Raw genomic sequence first — 21424 nt, forward strand, 5'->3', positions numbered from 1 at the left:
ACATATTTATTTATAGATTTGGGCCAAGTTAATTTTGCTTATGTCCCATGCTGAATTACCATTTTCTGAATAAAGTTGATATTTGAATTCTACCTCTACCTTATGTTAATCAGGTTGGATAGGCAGGCTTCATTGAGAAGTTTTAGTAATTAAAGCTTCAAGGCATTTATTTCCTAATCCTTGGAATTCTTCCAAAACTTGACACCTCCTTTTACATGGTACATTGTTAAAGCAGAGCCAGGGAATTGCTGGTTGTCAGAAGATGAAAAATACATTTTCTGCCTCATAGAAGCCCAAGAATGCCAGATCTGATGATGTACATCTGTACTCTTAGCACTCAGGAAGCTGAGGAAGAGGAGAATTGTGAGTTCAAGGCCTGCCTGGGCTACATAGCAAGACTATACCTGAGAAAACAAAATTCCCCATACTCGTTTACTGAGAGATTGGAGGCTAGCTGCACCCCTTCTTCTAAGTTAGTTTAAACCAGAGGCCAGGAGGAGTGTTTCTCATGAGGCGGACATGTTTTGCCATATGCAGCCACCACTTGCTATTTGTTGAGCCTTAGGGTAGTATGTCCCTGTTCCTTTAGCCTAATTTACTGCTTATACTATAGTTAGTCTCTCATTAGCAGTGGCCTGAGGACTTCTAAAGACATTGCTAATAGAACTAATGGCTCAAACATTGACACAGTGAGGTTTTAAAGCAGCCTAGATTATATGGTGACTTGCTTCCTTTTCTGGGTCATGGTCCAAGAAAAGAATGAAGAAAAGAGATAGTGTAGGTGTTGGGGGGGGGGGGGAAGCCAGACTTCACAACAATACAGTGGAATAATTGATTTGAGAAATAACAAGTGTTTGTTGGTGGTAAGGTTGAGGATATTACTTAGGTCACTGCCAGGCTAGATTAGAAGGGTTTTAAAAAGGCTTTCACTGTAATATTTGGTACTTACAGAGCTTAATTAATTCTTGGTTAAAGAGCATTCTATTGACAAACAGCAACAGCCTTTCACCATTAATTTCCATTCATGCTTTTGATTCTGAATTGCAGTAGACTTCTTGACATTCATTTCTAGACTCTTAGGAAATACTTATTGAAGAGTAAGAGTTTTATCCTATCACTTCCGTTTGCAATTCATGTGTCTGGCAGAGATTGTAGCAGGTCTCACTTCCCAGACTTCGTGCTATCAACATGTGTGTCCATCAGTGTGATAATCATATTAAAGAGTTAATTTTGTGCAATGAGATGGACCCATGACCTAAGGGTAGATTATAGCAGGTTCTGATCTGTCCTTGAGGTGACGGTGCTGTTGGCTTGGAAACATGGTAGAGGGTAGCACTGATGTGAAACTGCCAATATTGAATTGGAGTCTGGTTTTGGGGGGACGGCACCTGGGGTATGGAGAGATAACAATTTGTAAGTGTGTAACATATATCAGACACTAGGTAAGAGCTTTGTGTTACAACATTGGACCCTTACAAAGACTTGTATGGATTCGATGGTTATCATTTCCATTTTACAAAACTGTAGCACAGAGGTGAAGTAACCTAAATATTAGTATAGTCACACAGTGTGCAAATGGTGGAGTGAGCCAGATGCTGGTTGCTCATGCCTGTAATTCCAGCTTGGGAGGTTGAGATCTGATGATTGTGGTTTGAAGCCAGCCTGGGCAGAAAAGTCTGTGAGACTCTTATCTCCAGTTAACTACCAAAAAGCCAAAAGTAAAGCTGTGGCTCAAGTAGTAAAATGCTATCCTTGAGTGGAAAGCTCAAGGACAGTGTCTAGGCTTCGTTTTCAAGCCCTGGTACCTACATATGCATGTGCGTGTGCGCACGCGCACACACACACACACACACACAAAGTGGTGCAACAGGTTGACATTGAGACAGTGTGACTAGGGAAGAACCTGTTTTCATGTCCTCTGAAAGCAGTCAGAGAAAGAGTACTTGTCTAAGGGTGATTTTACTATGGGTCCTCTGTCTGCAGACTCTTTGGAATGTAACACGGTCATGTCCCTAGTCTAGACCAGAGTTCTTAGCTTCAGTAACTCTGTTATAAGGTAGTGTATGAACACAATTAAGAAACAGGCAATTCTTTTTCTTCTGCTCACTGGTGCTATTTCTACAGCACACACTAGTGCAATTTGGATTGTAGGGCACTGTGCTTGCTGCTTTTCATTTTTTGTGATGTCCCAGGGAAAACTCCTTTCTTTTATCTCTTTAGAAAGTGCGGAAGGTTTTCCAAGTTATGACACAGCTTCTGAGCAGCTCCACGAGGCCGGCTACGATGCTTACATCACTGGACTGTGCTTTATCTCCATGGCTGATTACCTAGGTATGCCTCTCCCTGTTCCCCTCACTCACCCTCCAGGCTGCAGGGGCTTTCCCTTGCTCCCTTGCTTAGCCCTGGCTACAGTGAAATGTTCCCATACGGTTGGGGGGCTCAGACAACAGATAGTTGTTTGTCATGGCACTGGAGACTGGCAAGGTAGAGATCAAGATTCTGGCACATCCACTGTTCTGGTTTGCAGCATACTCTCATGTAGTGGAGGGCAGAGAGGGAGGAAGTCCTTGCATGTCTCCCTATGAGGGCACTGCTTTTCTTAGCCATGTCCACCATCATGTGGGGGACAAGGCTTCCACAGAGGAATTAGGGGTGGTGAAGCACAAATGTTGTCTGCCATGTAGCTACTATTCCCTAGGGTCCACTCACCCCGGCAGAGGTTCTGAGATCAACTGCCGATGCTTACCTTTTACCTTTGCGGAATCACCCTGTTTGATAGAATCCACTGTGTTCTGTTGAAGTTTCAGGTGCTGTCCACTTGACCATATGTAAAATCCTGTTTATTTTCTTCTTCTTTAGGTTCTTTTCTTGGTCCGCCAAAAATTCATGTGTCTGCCAGATCAAAACTCATCGAGCCATTTTTCAACAAGTAAGTGCTAGAGGGTTCCCAGTCATCCAGTCTTCTCATCAAGGACCAGTTTGGGATCTTGGGATGATGGGAGCTAGTTTTGGGGCTTGAACTCAGGGTCTGGGCACTGTCCCAGAGCCTCTTTGTGCTCCAAGGCTAGCACTCTATCAGCCTGAGCCACAGTGCTACTTCCAGCCTTTTCTGGGTAGTTTGTTGGAGATAAGGGTCTCATGGACTTTTCAGCCCAGACTGGCTTCGAACCATGGTTCTCAGATCTCAGCCTCCTGAGTAGCTAGGATTACAGGCATGAGCCACCAGTGCCCGGCACTTGTCATGTATTTTTAAATAAAATATTCCTCATCTCCAATAACTCAGCTGCTATGTGAAATTAGAAATCGACATGTGGAGGAATGATTTATTATATACATTGGGAAGAAATAAACCCTACCCACTAACCAAACATTACCCAGTGTGGTTTCTTGAAGTAATTTTGGTCTTCCAATTGCCTACCAGGGAGACATGTGGATCGTGACTCCCATTCCCTATAAAGCTTTCCTTTTCCATTTTCCCACTATTATCACTTAATATTTCTAAGAGGAAACTATACAAATGACTCTCAGGCTAACTTGTGAAGTTCTGATTGTGACTGCCTTTACACTGGAGCCCTCTGAACAAATCCAGTGCAGTAATGATGTGCTCACACCTACACTGTTGTAAGGGAGCAGTGTGATTTATTAAGAAATCTTACGTTCCAAGCACTTTGCAAAAAATAAAATCTCAAGACCTGTTTTGGCGTAGTTTGTACTTGCTTGGTGAGGTTGAGACATACAGGTATGGCTCTGATCCTTGAGTAGCCAAGTCTGGCTCTGGGCCAGCGCCCTGAGCTTGCACCTTTGCCCCAGCACTCTTACAGGCTGGCATCAGAGTCTGTGTGAGCCAGGCAGAACAAGGCAGCGTACACCGATTGCCACTACATGAGGGAAGGACTGGTTCAGCTTTGGGGTGCTTACAAGATGTGCAGTGCTCTACCATCTGGTTTGTCGCCTTACCATGCGGCTGCTGTTTAACTTCCATGGTGCTCTACTTGGTGTTCTCTGCTTGGTGCAGAGACAGATGTTAATCCCAAACATCTGGATTCCTGCAGGCTCTTCATTGTTATTGTGCAAGTTAGTGAATTTCAGCATCCTGTAGCTGTTGTTATTTTCTATAGAAGTTGAGACTTTCAAAACATCATTCGAAGTAGACTGGGGGAGAGTGTGGCATATATTAGAAATTAAGCTTTTTTTTTTCATGGAACCCTAATTATGTGGACAGAGTATTTCCTGTCTCTCCAGTTCCTTAAGGGTGGTAAGGAGAGACTTATTAGCTTTTGATTCTTGTCTGGGAGGCACTGTTTGTCTCTTTGGAAATGTAGTATGTGCCCTAAAGCATGGAAGTCACAGGTGGTTCAAATCATGGCCATTCCATGCATTTTTATGTACATTATTATTATTATTATTATTATTTTAATGCTAGGACTAGGGCTTGAACTCAGGGCCTGGCATTGTCCCTTAGCTCTTTTTGTTCAAGGTGGACATTGTGCTACTTTAGCCACAGCTTCACTTCTGGTTTTTTTTTTTTTGGTAGTTAATTGAAGATAAGAATCTCACAAACTTTTCTACCTGGGCTGGCTTTGAACCACAATCCTCAGATCTTAGCCTCCTAACTAGCTAGGATTACAGATGTGAGCCACAGGGACTCATCTTTCTTTGTAATTTTTTTAGATAACATAAAAATCACTTGTTTGTTGTATATAACCTGCAATTTTGAATACATTGTGTATGCACTACAGCATTACTGTCCTCTTATAAGTAGTACTACTTACAATCTATTGTCGGGATCAAGTTTACAATTCATTAACTATAGTCACAGTGATGTGCAGTGAGTTTCTTGAATTTACTCTTATATGAAATTCTGAATCTTTGAACCAATATCTCCCCAGTCCTCTCCTGGTTTTTCCAGAAAGGAGAACAATAATTCTGGATATCCACTCAGTACTAGGACCTACTGTAGGTCTTTCCCATGTCATGCAATCCTTATGGCCAGGAGGAAGGCACATAGTCCCCTCTGTCCTTAAAAAGAGGCACAAGCAGTTTGTCCAAGGGTGTGTTGTCACCTGCTCTGGCTCATCTCCTCACCAGTTCTTTTTAGAGAAAACCCAAGGCAGCATTGTCCCTGAAAACAAGATCCCATGTGGAATCCTTTTCACATCAGGGACTGCATTTGAACAAGGAACAGCTTGGTTGTTTCCTTTTAAATCCTCTCTCTTACAGAGAGCAGCGTGCTCATTACCCTGCTTTTTTCTAAGAACTAAGGTAAATGGAAAATAACCGTTCCTCAGAAAACACTTCTAAAAAGCTCTCTGCAAGAGATTCCAGGATGTCTTGCAGAGACAGATGACTGTTAATAAAATATAAGGCCAGAACCTGACTTTGTGCTTTCTGTGGTACAAGAGAGTAAAAGGAGAGTATTTTTAGCTCTTTCCAGCCTCAAAGGACTTGGCCTGAAGATATTCTCTAAGACTGGCTTTCCATGCATTGATTAAAAGGTGACCAAGGTGAAAGCAGAAGGCAAGCCATTTCCCCACAGCCCATCATATCATGGTGGACATCTTGTCCTGACTGCCATGCCTTGGTTCTCTCTCTCTCTCTCTCTCTCTCTCTTTCTCTTTCTCTTTTATTTATTTATTTTTTGGTCAGTTGTAGGGCTTAAACTCAGGGCCTGGGCACCGTCCCTGAGTTCTTTAGCTCAAGGTTAGGGCTCTACTACTTTGAGCCAGTATTCTGGTAATTAATTGGAGATAAGAGTCTCATGGACTTTTCTGCCTGGGCTGCCTTTGAACTGCGATCCTTAGATTGCAGCCTCCTGAGTAGGATTGTAAGTGTGAGGCTGCCAGCCCCTTACCTCTTGGTTCTCTTTGACTCTTAACTCCAATAGCATGGGAAGTACCCAGGCCATGAAAAAGGCACAGGGGGGCCCTCTGAAACCATTTAGGGACATTGTTTTAGACATATGTGGTATAAAAACATCTTTATTACATTTGATGTAATAAGCACCAGTCACCTTGGGATCTTCTCAGTAGATGATTCAGTAATAGGTCTGGCATGGTGGTACACATCTGCAGTCTCAGAAATTAGCAAAATGAAGATTTCAAATTCTAGGTAATATAGGTTACAGAATGAGACTTGATTTCAGAATATCCTATTATTATTATTGCCAGTCCTGGGGCTTGAACTCAGGGCCTGGGTGCTGCCATGAGAGTTTTTGCTCAGGGCTAGCACTCTCCCACTTGAGCCAAAGCTCTACTTCCAGCTTTTTGGTGAGTAATTGGAGATTAAGTCTCACAGACTTTCCTGGCTGGGCTGGATTTGAACCATGATCTTCTGATCTCAGCCTCCTGAGTAGCCCCTTTTCCTTTTTTAAGGATCATCTTTGGTTGTTTTTGTAGGACAATAATTTCTTTGAACTCATCATTAAGTTCAATGAAATAACAAAATTAGGGACTTTAGAAATAACAAAATAAGAGTCTGGGAATATGGCCTAGTGGCAAGAGTGCTTGCCTCGTATACATGAAGCTCTGGGTTCAATTCCTCAGCACCACATATATAGAAAAGCCAGAAGTGGTGCTGTGGCTCAAGTGGCAAAGTGCTAGCCTTGAGCAAAAAGAAGCCCCCAGGGACAGTGCTTAGGCCCTGAGTTCAAGCCCCAGGGCTGGCCAAAGAAAAAAGAAATAACAAAATAAGGGACATGGTGGTGCACACTTGCATACATGCTTGTCAGGTGGCAAAGTTAAGAGGATTATATCCTGAAGCTGACTGGGCAAATGCTTGGCACCCTATCTGAAAAGCAAATGGATTGGCGGGTGGCTTAAGTGGTAGAGCACTTGCCTAAGCAAGCGTGAGGCCCTTATTCAATCCTGGTAACAACCAAAAAATACTAGAAAACAACAATAACCCTTTTCCCTTCCCCTCTTAAAAAAACCAGAAAGAAATAGCAGACTTGAACTTATAGTTTCCTTTTTTTGTTTTTTGTTAGTATACATAAATTATATAAGGGGTTGGGGGCTTGTTGTGACATTTCTATTCATGTATAAATGTGTTCCAAGTAACTTCACACCCCCCACCTCATTTGTCAAATGATTTCAACAAGCTTTATTGTTTCTATTTTCATACATGCACATGACCTACTTGGACCATATTCCTCCTCACTCAGCCTCTAGTTTGCTTTATATTTACTTTATAGTCTTCTCCTCTCCTGCCAGGTGATTGTACACAGGACATATAAGAAGAACTGAGGCATTTGCAGTTGGCTTTTTCTGGGAAAGTCTCCAGTAATTTCCCTTGGGTCTCTCAGTTCTCATAGTCTTTATTTTCTGTTTTAAGTCTAAAGCAACAGAACAGTAGTAAAAGAAGTTGTGAAAAATGAAGCCCAGAATTTCCCCAAATGTTTTTTTTTTTGGCTTTGAGATTATTTTCTGTTGTTTTAATAACATAAATCTTCTACACAGATGTATTAACAATTGTAAAAATTTTGTGCCTTTTTACAACTCGGGGCTGGGGATTTAGCTCAGGGGAAAAGTGCCTGCCTGGTGAGCGTAAGGCCCTGAGTTCAGTCCTCAGCTCTGGAAAAAAAAAAAATCTATAAAAAAAAAAAGTGATACTCCAAGGGGCTGGGATTGTGGCTTAGTGGTAGAGTGCTTGCCTTGCATGCATGAAGTCCTGGGTTCGATTCCTCAGTACCACATAAACAGAAAAAGCTGGAAGTGGTGCTGTGGCTCAAGTAGTAGAGTGCTAGACATGAGAACAAGGAAGCTCGGGGGTAGTGCTCAGGCCCTGAGTTAAAAGCCCCAGGAGTGACTTAAAAAAAAAAAAAAGGATATTCCAAGTTATTTGTGTTTAAGACTTTCATAGGATTATTTGAGATTTTGAACTAGAATTTATTGACATTGCATGTTATTGAAGTTGATTTTGATTATTGGTGTTTTGTTTTCTGCACCAGGGGACTGAACTCTGGGCCTTTTTCTAGTCAGGTGCTCTAAGATGAGAACTATATTTCCAATACCTTTTTGTTTCTTTTTTTTGCCAGTCCTGAGCCTAGTACTCCGGGCCTGAGCACTGTCCCTGGCTTCTTTTTGCTCAAGGCTAGCACCCTAGCCACAGTGCCACTTCTGGCCGTTTTCTATATATGTGGTGCTGGGGAATCGAACCCAGGGCTTCATGTAAATGAGGCGAGCACTCTTGCCACGACTAGGTCACATTCCCAGCCCTCTAATACCTTTTTGTCTTGGTTATTTTTGAGGTGTGTTCTTGCTTTGTGCCCAGGCTGGCCTGGACTGTGATCTTTTTTGTTGTGTTTCTCTGGGTCACCAGGATGACAGGCTCTCACCATGGAAACATCTAGTCAATTTTTTAAATTTTAAATAAATAAATTAATTAATTAATTTACCAGTCCTGGGCCTTGGACTCAGGGCCTGAGCACTGTCCCTGGCTTCCTTTTGCTCAAGGCTAGCACTCTGCCACTTGAGCCACAGCGGCACTTCTGGCCGTTTTCTGTATATGTGGTGCTGGGGAATCGAACCCAGGGCTTCATGTATATGAAGCAAGCTCTCTTGCCACTAGGCCATATTCCCAGCCCCATCTAGTCAATTTTTATGCCTGAGCTGGCCTTGAGCCTTGATCATCTGATCTCCAGATATCTCCCAAGTGATTATAGACTTGAGCCTGCAGTTGATGTATTTCATTGTATGCCAGTGAACATCTTATTGATTTGACCTTTATATTATTATTACTATTATCTTCAAATAGTTGTACAAGAATTTCAATTTCATATGTCCATTTGTATGTCCAGTGCACCTGGATCAGAGTCATTCCTTCCATGTTTCTCCCTTGCCCTTATCTGTCCCATCTCTACCTGTCTCCTCAGGTTTCCTCGGTCCATTTTCACTTACGTGCATGGAGTACTAAGACTATTTGTAAAAACACGAAACATTTCATGGATGTGCATTGGCATCCTGACACAGGGGCCATGCTAATCTGTGTGTTGATCCAATTTTAGTATATGTATTGCCAAAGCGAGCACTGAACTTTAGTTTCCTCTTGAAATTAGGTTTTAAAAAAAGGTCCCTAGCCTTTTAGTTTTCTGTTGAAATTGGGTTAAAAAGAAAAAAGGCCCCTAGCCCTTTTTGGTTTTACTTATTTTTCAGATAGGGTCTCATGCATGTTCTCGTTCTCTCTCTCTCTCTTTCTCTCTCTCTCTCTCTCTCTCTCTCTCTCTCTCTGTCTTTCTGCTCATGGATGGCCTTAGACTGTGATCCCTTTACTTCTCCAGTGTAGCTGGGATCTAAGGCATTTACCACCACACCACCTTGTTTGTTGAAATGGGGGTGGGGTAGGGTCTTGCTAACCGTTTTGTTGTTGTTTTGAGACAAAATCTTGCTAGGTAGCCCAGTGTAGCCTTGAACTGGATATATTCCTGCCTTAGTTTCCTGAGTGATGAGATTATAATGATGTGACTCCATGCCTAGTTTCATTAAACTTTTACGTTGTTTTTTTTATTTTGTTTCACTTTTTTTAAAAAATTGGAGCCTGTTTCTAAATTTATTAACTGGAAAATTGAAATTATCTGAAGCATAAAAAACAGTTTCTCCTACCACAGGAATAACTTTCTGGTGCTGGTCATCAGAACCCTCACCATGAAGTACCTACTTGCTGGGTTCAGAGTCTTACTGTTTCTTAGTATTATAAGTGGTACTGATTTAGTTGGGTAAGACGGTTTACAAGAGCCTAATCATTCACATGAGCTTAAATCGGTTTCTTAGCCATAGGAGTTAGTTTATTAAGCTGTAGGTCTTCCAAATTCTCAGGCCACCGAGGGCCATGGTGGGGTTTTTCTGCCCTGCTCAGAGGAGTGCTATTCAGCCTGATGGCTCCATTTGTAAATGAGATCAAAACCTGCTCAGCCTCCCAGTGCCTGTCAGTGATGGGCCTTAATTGCAGGTCAGTGAAGCCAGACTAATTGCTTGTTGGGCAGTTGGCTTGCCTCTGTAATTTGCTATTAAATATAATGTCATCTCTACCCGAAGCACACGATATATTGTTATCCAACTAAAACTCATTAAAATCATCTCACACGTTACAGAATGCCTTGCAAATAAAGAAAAACGAGTGATGTGACAGTTGTAATCAACAAGTGGGCTTTTTAAAGTGCCATTGGAGAAGACAGACATGAATGGCTGCTATGCCGTATAGCAAGGAGGTGGCCGCTTTCACCAAGGGTGGTTGTGCTTTGTGTTGTTAGACTATCTCAGGTGATGACCAGTAATGTGGGCTTTTGTTTCTGATTGTGAGATTGGCACACTCCCGCATTGCCAGTGCACTGCATGAAAGGAAGAAGGCGGTGTGCCCTGGCCATCAGTTTACACCCCACTCCTGCTAATTTGGAGGTGGGATGATGGTTCAGGCTTGTTTCCATCCTACAGTCTTTGGACTAACAAGGCAAGCTCTGTGCAGAACTTTCTTATTACTTATTTTCATTCATCAGTTGCTATTTATTGAGTAACTAGTCTGTGGTGGGAATAGTATAGATGTTGAGGATAATAGCACAATTTTATTTCTTTCTTTCTATTTAAGATAAATACTTAGCATGAGAGAAAAATCTCTAAAATGAATGAGCTCTAAAATTATTTTAGAAATAACAGTAGTATAATCAAAGAGCATCTACTAAAAAAATGAACAGCTTATTCAGTTTTTTTTTTTTGTGTGTGTGTGTGTGTGTGTGTGTGTGTGTGTGTGTGTGTGTCTTTTTGACAGTCTTACTACTTAGCCCAGGCTGGGTAGGAGTTTGATGTTGTAGCCCAGGGTAGCATCAAACTCTTGATTCTCTCCCAAGTGCAGGGATTACAGGTATGTACCACCATACTCTGTTCTTTCCTAGCTTTTATAAAGAAATACGTCTTGCTGGGTGCCTGTGGCTCATGTGTGATCCTAGCTACGCAGGAGGTTGAGATCAGAGAATGGCAATTTGAAGCCAGCCCAGGCAGCAAAGTCCATGACATTCTTATCTCCAATTAACTATCAAAAAGCCAGACGTGGAGTTGTAGCTCAAGAAGTAGAGCACTAACCTTGAGCCCAAAAGCTCAGAGACCCTCAGGCCTTAAGTTCAAGCCTCAGGGCTGTGGGGGGGGGGGGGAAGTCTGTTAACTTGTGTTTTTTTGTTGTCTTTTTTTCTTCTCCTTTTTGGTAGACTGTACCTTATGAGGATCCTGGACATCCCCTATTTAAACCTGGAAGGGCCAGACTGTGAGTAAAGGTTTATCTTCTGTACATTTCCTTGTGTGGCCTGAGAGGAGGGTCAGAAGGAAAACTTACCACAGAAAAAGTACTTCTCTTATGAGCACTGGGCAGTGGTTGTGTGGCTGACAACACTGCAGTGCCTGAATTAATGGGACCCCTGGGCCTGTATTAGTCATCGCTCCACTCACATTTTCCAGTTTATACATGGGCTGAATCTTTAAGACCTGTATCTTCCCTTCATGATTTCATTTTCCCCCAGAATTCTAATGTCCTTATTTCCTATAAATATTTATAACATGTTAAGATAAGCTCCCTGTGTCAGTAACTTGTTAAATTCCTATTTTCCAATTAGTTGACTATGCATATATTTGTATTTAATGGCTTGATTTCTTTTCTTTTTCTTTTCTGTTAAGAACCTTGTAAGTGGGCTGGGAATATGGCCCTAGTGGCAAGAGTGCTTGCCTCGTATACATGAAGCCCTGGGTTCAATTCCTCAGCACCACATATATAGAAAAGGCCAGAAGTAGCACTGTGGCTCAAGTGGCAGAGTGCTAGCCTTGAGCAAAAAGAAGCCAGGGACAGTGCTCAGGCTCTGAGTCCAAGCCCCAGGACTAGCAAAAAAACAACAACAACAACCTTGCAAGTCTAGGGGTGCGTCCAGTCTTATCCTTAGCATAGGCCCTGGATTCCATCCAAATATAAAATAACGAAACATTAACCACATAAAACCCTAGGAAAGCCACTATGTCTTTGGGGGAGGGGAGGGGCACTGCTGTTACTTTCTTATGCTTCCCACTTGCCTCTTTAGCCTCGATTTACCTCCCTAAATGCCTGTGACTGGATGGCATGCAGAAAGAGGGTGCTGAGGTTGACCATAATCATGCCATGACAGTTTGAGGCACACTGTTGGTTCTGCTCCATCCAGATTACCTGTTGTCACACAGTTCTAGAAGTTCACTGTGGCCACTCTTAGTTCGTAGTCTTGAGTGGACATAGAAGTTAGGTAGGCCTCTTGATTACAGTTGCACAGCTAAGGGCTCTGGTATTGGAACATGAGATTGTGAGACCAAGAATTGCCTCTACTTACTCCATTTAATTTGTGTAGTGCATTGTTAATTCAGAAATGAAATAATCCTGTAGATTAATAATCCTGTGGACATCCAGATGAAAAGAAGGTACAGGGGCTAGGAATGTAGCTTAGTGGTAGGCAAGCTTGATTCTTCACCACTTAAACCGAAAAGGCCAGAAGTGGTGCTGTAGCTCAAGAAGTAGAGTGCTAGCCTTGGGGCAGGGGGCGGAGTGGGGGGGGGAAGCAAAGAAGATGCAGTGCTGTCTTTGCAACAGCAGCAAGATTTTTCTGTAGATGATTTGTGTAGGAACTCATGAGAATGTGCTCCTCTGTGGAATGGCTATGGGAGGGTTTAACAGGTTCTCTGAAGTGTCAGAACCTCAACCCCCACCAGTCCTAAGGGTACTTTCTTCTGGAATTGCTTGGTGATCACCAGTGCAGTGACAGGTCCCCAGGCTCCTGTGGCCTTAGTTTCCTTGATCACTTTTCAACTTGTAGCCCTCGTCATACTTTGTCTTGTAGTGCAGCCTAAACGTGACCATGTTCTCCACGTGACATTTCCTAAGGAGTGGAAAACCAGCGACCTTTACCAACTCTTCAGTGCCTTTGGTAAGTAAAAGCCAGGTACAGATATACCTTTCAGGGTTTTGATGGGGTTTTTTGTTTGTTTGTTTTTTTGGTATAGGGGCATAGACAACTATCTAGCTTGGGTGTGGAAGAATGTAGAAGAATGTAAATGGACAAGTTTGTATTTTTACTCATGGGATTTTCCTGTACTAATGTATTCTGGAGAACTTCTAATAATATTTCCCTGTGGAGTCTTATTAATTCATGGAATCAAGATGTCATTACTGTGACTGCCTTTACAACTGACCAGGAAAATAATTTTTAAGATTAAATTCAATGGCTAGCTGCTGGTGGCTCATACATGTAATCTTACTGACTCAAGAAGCTGAGATCTGAGGACTTCAAGTTTGAGACTCTAATCTCCAATTAGCTACCAAGAAGCCAGAGGTGGAGCTGTGGTTCAAGTGGTAGAGCTCTAGCCTTGAACACAAATACTCAGAGAAAGTGCCCAGGCCCTGAGTTCAAGTCCTAGGACTTGCACAAAAACAAAACAAAATATTAAATTCAGAGAGAATGCTTGTTTCATAAGGGCAGGAAGAGTACTTGAGGTAAAATAATTAAAGCAACAAACACAGATGTCTACAGACCAAGATACAAGATATGAATGAGACAGATATGTTCTGGGGTTTGAACTCAGTGCCTGTGCTTTCACTCAGCTTTCTTTTGTTTTTAAAGCAAATTTCCAATAGCTTCTTTTCTTTCTTTTTTTTTGGTCAGTCCGGGGCCTTGAACTCAGGGCCTGAGCACTGTCTCTGCCTTCTTTTTGCTCAAGGCTAGTACTCTGCCACTTGAGTCATAGTGCCACTTCTGGCCATTTTCTATATATGTGGTGCTGAGGAATCGAACCCAGGGTTTCATGTGTACAAGGCAAGCACTCTTGCCACTAGGCCATATTCGCAGCCCTAGCTTCTTATTTTCCCTGACATAGTTTTTCTCTCTCTCTCTTTTTTTTTTGCCAGTCCTGGGCCTTGGACTCAGGGCCCGAGCACTGTCCTTGGCTTCTTTTTCTGGCCGTTTTCTATATATGTGGTGCTGGGGAATTGAACCAAGGGCTTCATATATATGAGGCAAGCACTTTTGCCACTAGGCTATATTCCCAGCCCATAGTTTTTCTCTTGAAGTTGTAAGAGAAATAATTGATGTGAAGGATTAAGTTTTTACATATTGGGTTAAGTTTTACACCAGATCTCCTCCTCCATACTCCGCACTTGATTAAAACAAGTCAGGTTGCAGAATAAATCCCATAGCTCTCTATAAACTGTCAGATGGTTACTTTCTTTTCTTTTTCTTTTTTTTTTTTTTTTGGCTTTTTAGCTTCTGGCCATCAGACTTAAGGGTTACTTTATTTTCAATTTGATATTCACAGGTAACATTCACATATCCTGGATTGATGACACATCAGCCTTCGTTTCTCTAAGCCAGCCTGACCTAGTTAAGATTGGTATGTATCCTTGACATCGGCCTAGGGTAGTAACAGAGTGGGGGCTCACTCTCAACTTAGGGGGCTGTGGTTTCAGCCAGCTGCTTATCTCTAAAATGAAGGAAATAATCAGTGAGTATTGTGGGAGGTGAGGAAATGAGGCAAGGTTTTGGATTTATTAGACATGTTACATGGTATATCTCCTTTAAATCACTTGCCTATACTCTGTTGCTTTCCATTATACTCTTTCTAAAATGATTTCTAAGTACATTTATAAGAATACTTTGAGAATTCCAAGTAGTCAGTTGGGGGGACTGGGTAGACCACCAAATAGTGATGCCTGCCCTGAGTGGCCACACTGTACTTTCTTGTTTATGTATAAGCATCTCATGTAGTCACTCTTTGAAATTTATATCAAATGCTTATTTTGTTTCACAAACAAACTGATACTTTATTTGCAGGATTTTTTTTAAGCTGTCCTGGAGGTTGAACTTGGTGATATTATTACTTGCTCTAGGGTAGGTGCTTGCCCTCTTGAGCCATGCCTCCCATGCAACTTGCTGACTATTTTGGAGATAGGAGTCTCATGGACTTTTCTGCCTGGGCTGGCTTCAAACTGTGGTCCTCCGGGTCTCAGCCTTCTGAGAAGCTAGGATTGATAGCAGGTATGAGCCCCTAGCACCTGGCTTCCTTTGCATTTAAAAGTAAAATTCTGAGCTAGGCACTGGTGGCTCACGCTTGTAATCCTAGCTACTCAGAAGGCAGAGATCTAAGGATCACGGTTCAGAGCCAGCCTAGGTAAGGAAGTCTGTGAGACTCCTATATCCATTTAACCACCAGAAAACTGGAAGTGGAGCTGTGGTTCAAAGTGGTAGAGCACTAGCCTTGAACACAAAAGCTCAGGGACAGTGCCCTGACCCTGAATTCAAGCCACATCACTGACCCTTCCCCCAAAAAAATAATCTTTAAAGATAGACTGCTACATTTCTTGTGTCCTTAGTAGTTTTAACACTGAGTACCACTAAACATTCTGTTTTCTTAAGGTGGAAAGTATTGACTAAAATGGCGAAAAAGAATTGTTAAGCTATATATCCAAATAGATTTCAAGCACTCAGGTGCTTGAAATTGTTTAAGGTGTGAGCATTTTATTTATTTATTTATTTTTCTTTTTTCTTTTTTTTCAAATTTTTATTATCAAACTGATGTACAGAGAGGTTACAGTTTCATACGTTAGGCATTGGATACATTTCTTGTACTGTTTGTTACCTTGTCCCTCATACCCCCCCTTCCGGTGTGAGCATTTTAAATGAAGTGCATTTTGTTTTGACTTTCACAAAGTACCATGCACTAAGGTTATTTAATTACAATACTTTTAACATGTGAGCACTTACATATGAGCACCTACAAATGTATGAATTCAGAGCAGAATTTTGGTATTTTGATTGGTTATTTGTCCATCTCAAGAACACATGCTGTGTTGTAAAGGGAGACACTCTAACTTCAGAATAAGGCATGTTAGTTACCTTTGAGGAGCTTCTGCTTATCTCTCCATAGTATGGATCAAAGTGTGGACTTGTTAGGCTGTTCCTGAGCATCCCAGGAGATTATATGTATAAGCTGGGCATAGCGTTGGCTTTTATTGTGGTTATATAATAGCAGCCTTCCTGGTGAATGCATTTCAGATCACACAACATCTGCGGATGGTCTTGGACAGGGTGCAGGTGATGTTACTTGTTGAATAATTTAAGGTTTTGCTTACACGTATTTTCGTAATCCATTCCTCTGTGATCTTTAGACAGATGACTTAAGAGGGAATCCAAAGGGATCAAAGGATTTGTTAGAGCTAAAGTGGGAGGCAGACCTCAAGGTGAAAGTCATAATGAAAGCCTCAATGAGGTTGAGAAACATGGAACTGGAACTGAAAGACACTCCTGCCATGGTTCCTGCCTCTTCTGCTCAGTGTCCACACTCTAGCTGCCTGGCTGATCCCTGCAGGAGGAAGGAGATGGACAGGCTTTGGAGTCAGATCCTCTTGGGAAGTAACAGTGGCTCCACCCCATTGTTGGCCAGTTGTCTTGGACAGCTTGTGTAAACCTCCAGACCACAGGCTCGGAAGCTGTGAACAGGAGGAGATCAGAGGTACTTTGCAGCATGGCTGTGAAGGTAAAGTGAGATCACGATAGGAAGTTCCCTGCTAGAGCCTGGCCCTCTACCACCTGTGGTCTGAGGAATGGAGGGCATTGTAAAAGCACCTGCCTAGCCTCCTTTCTGTGACCCGTGACAGTGTTTTAAAATGTGTAACATGCTAGTTAAGTATATGTAACTGGAAAGATGAGTATGCTTGCTCATCATGTGTATGGGTGTCTTGAGTTGCTTTCAATGGTTATGTTACAGAATAGCTCATGTCAGTCACTAGTACTCCCTTAGTATCGAAGCCTCTTCACACAGTGAGAATTTTGCTTCACAGTTTCTGGAGTTAGGGTCCTATGTCTCACACTGTATGTGGTATGTGCTGCCCATTTTGCCCCTGCCAGACTCGCAATGCCTGGCACACATTGTGGCATGAGTCATACATGTGTGCTTGCATGACTGACATGAGCAATAGGCAGGATGAAATGGTGAAGTTTTTTCCCTTAAAATTTTATTTATTTATTTATTTATTTTTGCCAGTTCTGGGCCTTGGACTCAGGGCCTGAGCACTGTCCCTGGCTTCTTTTTGCTCAAGGCTAGCACTCTGCCACTTGAGCCACAGCGCCACTTCTGGACATTTTCCATATATGTGGTGCTGGGGAATTGAATCCAGGGCTTCATGTATGCAAGGCAAGCACTCTTACCACTAGGCTATATTCCCAGCCCTCCTTAAAATTTTTTTAAAAAATCTTTTTGTCTGTACTAGGGATCAAATCTAGGGCCTTACACGTATTGGGTAAGTGCTCTACCACTAAGCTTGCTTAGCCCTTATTTATTTGGAGACAGGGTTTCTTGTCAAGTTTCTCAGGCTGGACTTGCACTCTTAATCATCTCCCTTCTGAGTAGCTGGGATTATAGACATGTACTATGTGCTGAGCCATTCATCTTGTAATAATATGCAGATTTGCTATTAAAGCATGATTTTTTTCTTCCTTTTTCTTTTTCTTGTATGACAACTCTTCACTAAGTACCAGTAAGTTGAACGTGCTGGCCTCTGACCATAGTTTTCCTTTCTTCCCCTTGTCTTGTCCCTCCCCCTAGCTTCCCCTGGGAATACTAGGCATTGTGTTTTGCCTGAACATCTTTTATTCAATCATCCCCTTCCTGGAGCATAAACTTTTTGTTTTGTTTTGTTTTGTGGTGCCGGGGAACCCAGAGCCTTGTACATGTTAGGCAAGTGCCCTCCCAGTAAGCTGTGCCATAAACATCAGCCTTCCCAGATGTTTCCGGTGGCTGCGTTCGTTGTAGGAGATGAGAGCCAGATCCCTCTGCTTGCCTTACATCCAACATACCCTTTTCCTCAGTGGTCATGGGAGACTGTACATCTTGAGAGTAGGGACTGGAACTCCCACCACGATTGTGGATACATGTAGACTCTAACCTCAGTAATTAAGTACATGGGCAAGATTTCTGAATTGAATAAAGGATCTTGTGGTATTATGACTTAGAAATACCTTTTTACATGTAGTGGAAAATCTAATGTCTCTGGGCTATTTTCCTCTGATGTCTAAAATTTGTGCAGATGTTTAATTGAAAGATGGTATGAAATCTATCCTTTCCTCATGGTGGTTATAGGGATGAGAGGGACCAGGATTTGGGAATGGGCTGCAGATCCTATCAGTGCTCACTTTAAACAGATTACTTGGTCACTCGTAAGAAACTGGGCCTGTCAGATCAATAGTGCAACATTGTAAAAATCGTTAAATGCCTTTTATGTGGCAACTTGTGATTTTTTTTTCCTCTGACGCAAACTGATTTATATTCAAGGAGTTTCTTTTTAAATGACACCTGTCTTTTTCTTTTAGTATTGCTAATTCTAATCAACATTTAAAAAGCGTTTTTTGACATCTTGAATATGAAAATTTCCTTCTTACGGGAAACATTAATTATTTAAATTCCTGTATTGACTACCATTTGGTTTAAATCTTGCTCTTTTAACTGTTGTTGCTGTTGTGATGATGATGATGATGATGATGATGATGATGATGATGATGATGCGATGATTGCGATGATTGCCAATCCTGGGGCTTAGACTCAGGTTCTGGACAGTGTCCTCTGAGCTTTCGTGCTCCCGGCTACTGTTCTACCACTTGAGCCACAGCTTAAGTGATGCTTATTTAGAAATAAGAGTCTCATGAACTTTCCTGCCCTGGTTGGCTTGAAACCATGATCCTCAGATCTCAGCCTCCTGAGTCATTAGGATTGCAGGCATGAGCTAAACTGGTGCCTGGCATTTTTTTCCCTTTTTAATTCTGTTACTGAACATTGAACCCAGGGACTTGTGCTTGCTAGGCAATCATTCTATCACTTAAGCCTTGCCCCCTTCCCTGCTTATTGCTTCCATGAAGGATCTGGGGAACCCCACATGAGGGCATCCTGTGTCTGTCCTCTACAGCTTCATGTGAGGCATACTTGGGCAGTGTGGAACTTGAGGTTTCAGAGAAGTCCAACTAGCCTAATCATTTGGAAAAATCTCACCCTTAGCAGTCAAACCAGAATTCAGGGCTCATTCCTGTTTGGGATGTGTGTGTGTGTGTATGTGTGTGTGTGTGTGTGTGTGTGTGTGTGTGTGTGTGTGTGTGTGACACATGCGCGTACAGAGACAGACACAGAGAGAGAGACAGACAGAAAGAGAGACAGAGAGAGACAGAGAGAGAGAATGTGTGTCCTGGGACTTGAACTCAGGGCCTAGGCACTATCTCTGAGCCTTTGCATTCAAGGCTAGTGCTCTGTCACTTAGAGCCACATCACTACTTCTGGCTTTCTGGTGGTTAATTGAAGATCAGGGTCTCATAACTTTGCTGCCCAGGCTGGCTTCCAACTGCGATCCTCAGATCTCAGCCTCCTGAGTAGCTAGGATTACAGGAGTGAGCCAATGCTTGGTATTTTTGCATGCCTTGTGTAGTTTTGCTAAATGAGTCAAAAGCTCAACGTTATTTTTTTATTTAGTATGTCTTTCTAGACATGGTCTTGAGTGTCTTTAGGTGCATCCTAGGACAGTTTCTCTCTGCCTGTAGCTTTTCTAGGAATGGCTTGAAACTGGGTACCAGTGGCTCATGTCTAATCCTAGCTACTCAGAAGGCTGATATCTGGAACATTGTCAGCTGGGACAGTTGTCAGGTAGTCAAGTCCAATTAACCAGGAAAAAGCTGAGCTGAAAGTGTGGCTCAAGTGGTAGAACGCCAGCCATGAATGTGAAAGCTGAGTGAGTACAAGGTCCTGAACCCAAGGTTCTGCACTGACAACTCCATCATACCCCAAGCCATCCAAACAAACAAACAAAAAACCCAGGGATTTGGGAAAAATGTCATTTTGTTCTTTGAAAGTAAGACTTGCAGCACACTGGAAATATTACAAGAAACATTTTAAGGTGAGCAGCCTTGGCTTTGTATCAATGTGGCGTGAGTGTGTTCTTATCAAACCATACTTTTGAAAGCACTGCTTATGATTGTGTTGAACACTTACATATTAGGATTGCACGTTACATTTGGAAGGTGATTATTCAGCCCTGAGTTTTCTAAGAGGCTGCTTACTTTAAACTTTAAACTTCACTGCACCTGTATTATCCTTTAAATGTCTACAGCCTACAGTGGTAACTGCTTTTCATTCGTGGTAATGGTAATTGGTGTTCCCATTTTTTTCCTTGATTTTTTTTTTCTTAGCTAGGACTCAATTTTATGAATCTTTATGAAAACTCAGCTTTTCACTTACTTTAATCTGCATTGATTGTTGAGCTCTATTTTGCTGTTGTCGGCTCTTTTGATGTTTTTTTTTTCTTTTACCTGCTTTGGGTTTACTTTGTTTAACAGTCTCTTTTTTTGCCCTAGTTATTATTATTTTTTTGAGCCATTCCTGGGGCTTGAACTCAGAGTGTAGACTCTGTCCCTGAGCTCTCCTGGTGAAAGCTGTTGCCCTACCACTTGAACTACAGCTCCTCTTGTGGCCTTTTTTTGGTAGTTAATTGGAGATAAGAGTCTCAGTGATTTTCCTGCCTGGTGATCACTTTGAACTGTGATCTTCAAATCTCAGCCTCCTGAGTAGCTAGGCTTACAGATGTGAGCCATTGACTACCTCTTTATTATTATTATTATTATCATTTTATTACTTTTTTGTCAGTTGTTGGGCTTGAACTTGGCCTGAGCGCTGTCCCTGAGCCTCTTTGGGCTCAAGGCTAGCATTCTATCACTTAAGCCACAGTGCCACTTCCCATTTTTGAGTGGTTAATTGGCCTTTATCTCTTGGGACTTTTCTGACCAGGCTGGCTTTGAACCTTAATCCTCAGATCTTGGCTTCCTGAGTAGCTAGGATTACAGGCGTGAGCCACTGGCGCCCGGCTTGGCTCTTTATTTTTTATTTTATTTTTGTAAAATGTTTATTGCTCTGGTTATTTTTGAGATAAGAGTTTTGCCTTTTGCCCTAACTGGCCTCCTATTTATATTTCCTATCATAGGTGGGATGACAGGTATGCTCTACCATGCTGAGCCTTTTTCTGTTGAAATGATGGAGTCTTGTGAACTTCTGCTTAAGCTGGCTTGGAACTGCAATCCTCCTGGTCTCAGCTTCTCACATAGCTTGGATAACAGGTGTATTCCATGCCACACAGCTGTTAGTTGAGATGAGTCTTGAGGCTTTTTGCCTGGGCTAGCCTCAAACTGTGATCCTCCCAATTTCTGTCTCCTGAGTAGCTGGTTGTGAGCAGCAACACTCTTGGCTTAAAATAAGATTTCTATTGCACTAGCTTGTTTACGTGGGAGGAGGCTGATAATTTATCTTGTGGATTAAAATGACCTGATGTGTTTTTCCATAAGTACTGGCTTCTGGAAACAATGCATCTCCCTCCCCTCTCCTGTCTTTGTGCTATACTGAGGCTTGATGTCAGT

General features: G+C 42.2%; 1 protein-coding gene, 1 long non-coding RNA gene and 1 other non-coding gene across 3 annotated transcripts in view; 2 read left to right on the forward strand and 1 right to left on the reverse strand.

Moving 5' to 3' along the window:
• The window catches only part of Parn (poly(A)-specific ribonuclease), an 87034-nt gene that overhangs the window by 27705 nt on the left and 37905 nt on the right, over positions 1-21424 (forward strand). Inside the window, exons 17-21 of the mRNA XM_048333315.1 lie at positions 2221-2331; positions 2860-2929; positions 11189-11244; positions 12830-12916; positions 14301-14375. Coding sequence (XP_048189272.1) covers positions 2221-2331; positions 2860-2929; positions 11189-11244; positions 12830-12916; positions 14301-14375 — 399 coding nt within the window. The remainder of the gene's footprint in view (positions 1-2220; positions 2332-2859; positions 2930-11188; positions 11245-12829; positions 12917-14300; positions 14376-21424) is intronic.
• LOC125341219 lies at positions 3203-8965 on the forward strand. Its single transcript, XR_007208914.1, has 3 exons — positions 3203-3225; positions 3631-3632; positions 8667-8965. It is a non-coding gene; the product is annotated as an uncharacterized LOC125341219 (long non-coding RNA).
• LOC125341251 lies at positions 8921-9025 on the reverse strand. The gene has a single exon (XR_007208933.1). It is a non-coding gene; the product is annotated as a U6 spliceosomal RNA (small nuclear RNA).

This window comes from Perognathus longimembris, chromosome 23, assembly GCF_023159225.1.
Source record: "Perognathus longimembris pacificus isolate PPM17 chromosome 23, ASM2315922v1, whole genome shotgun sequence".
Taxonomy (NCBI): Eukaryota; Metazoa; Chordata; class Mammalia; order Rodentia; family Heteromyidae; genus Perognathus; species Perognathus longimembris.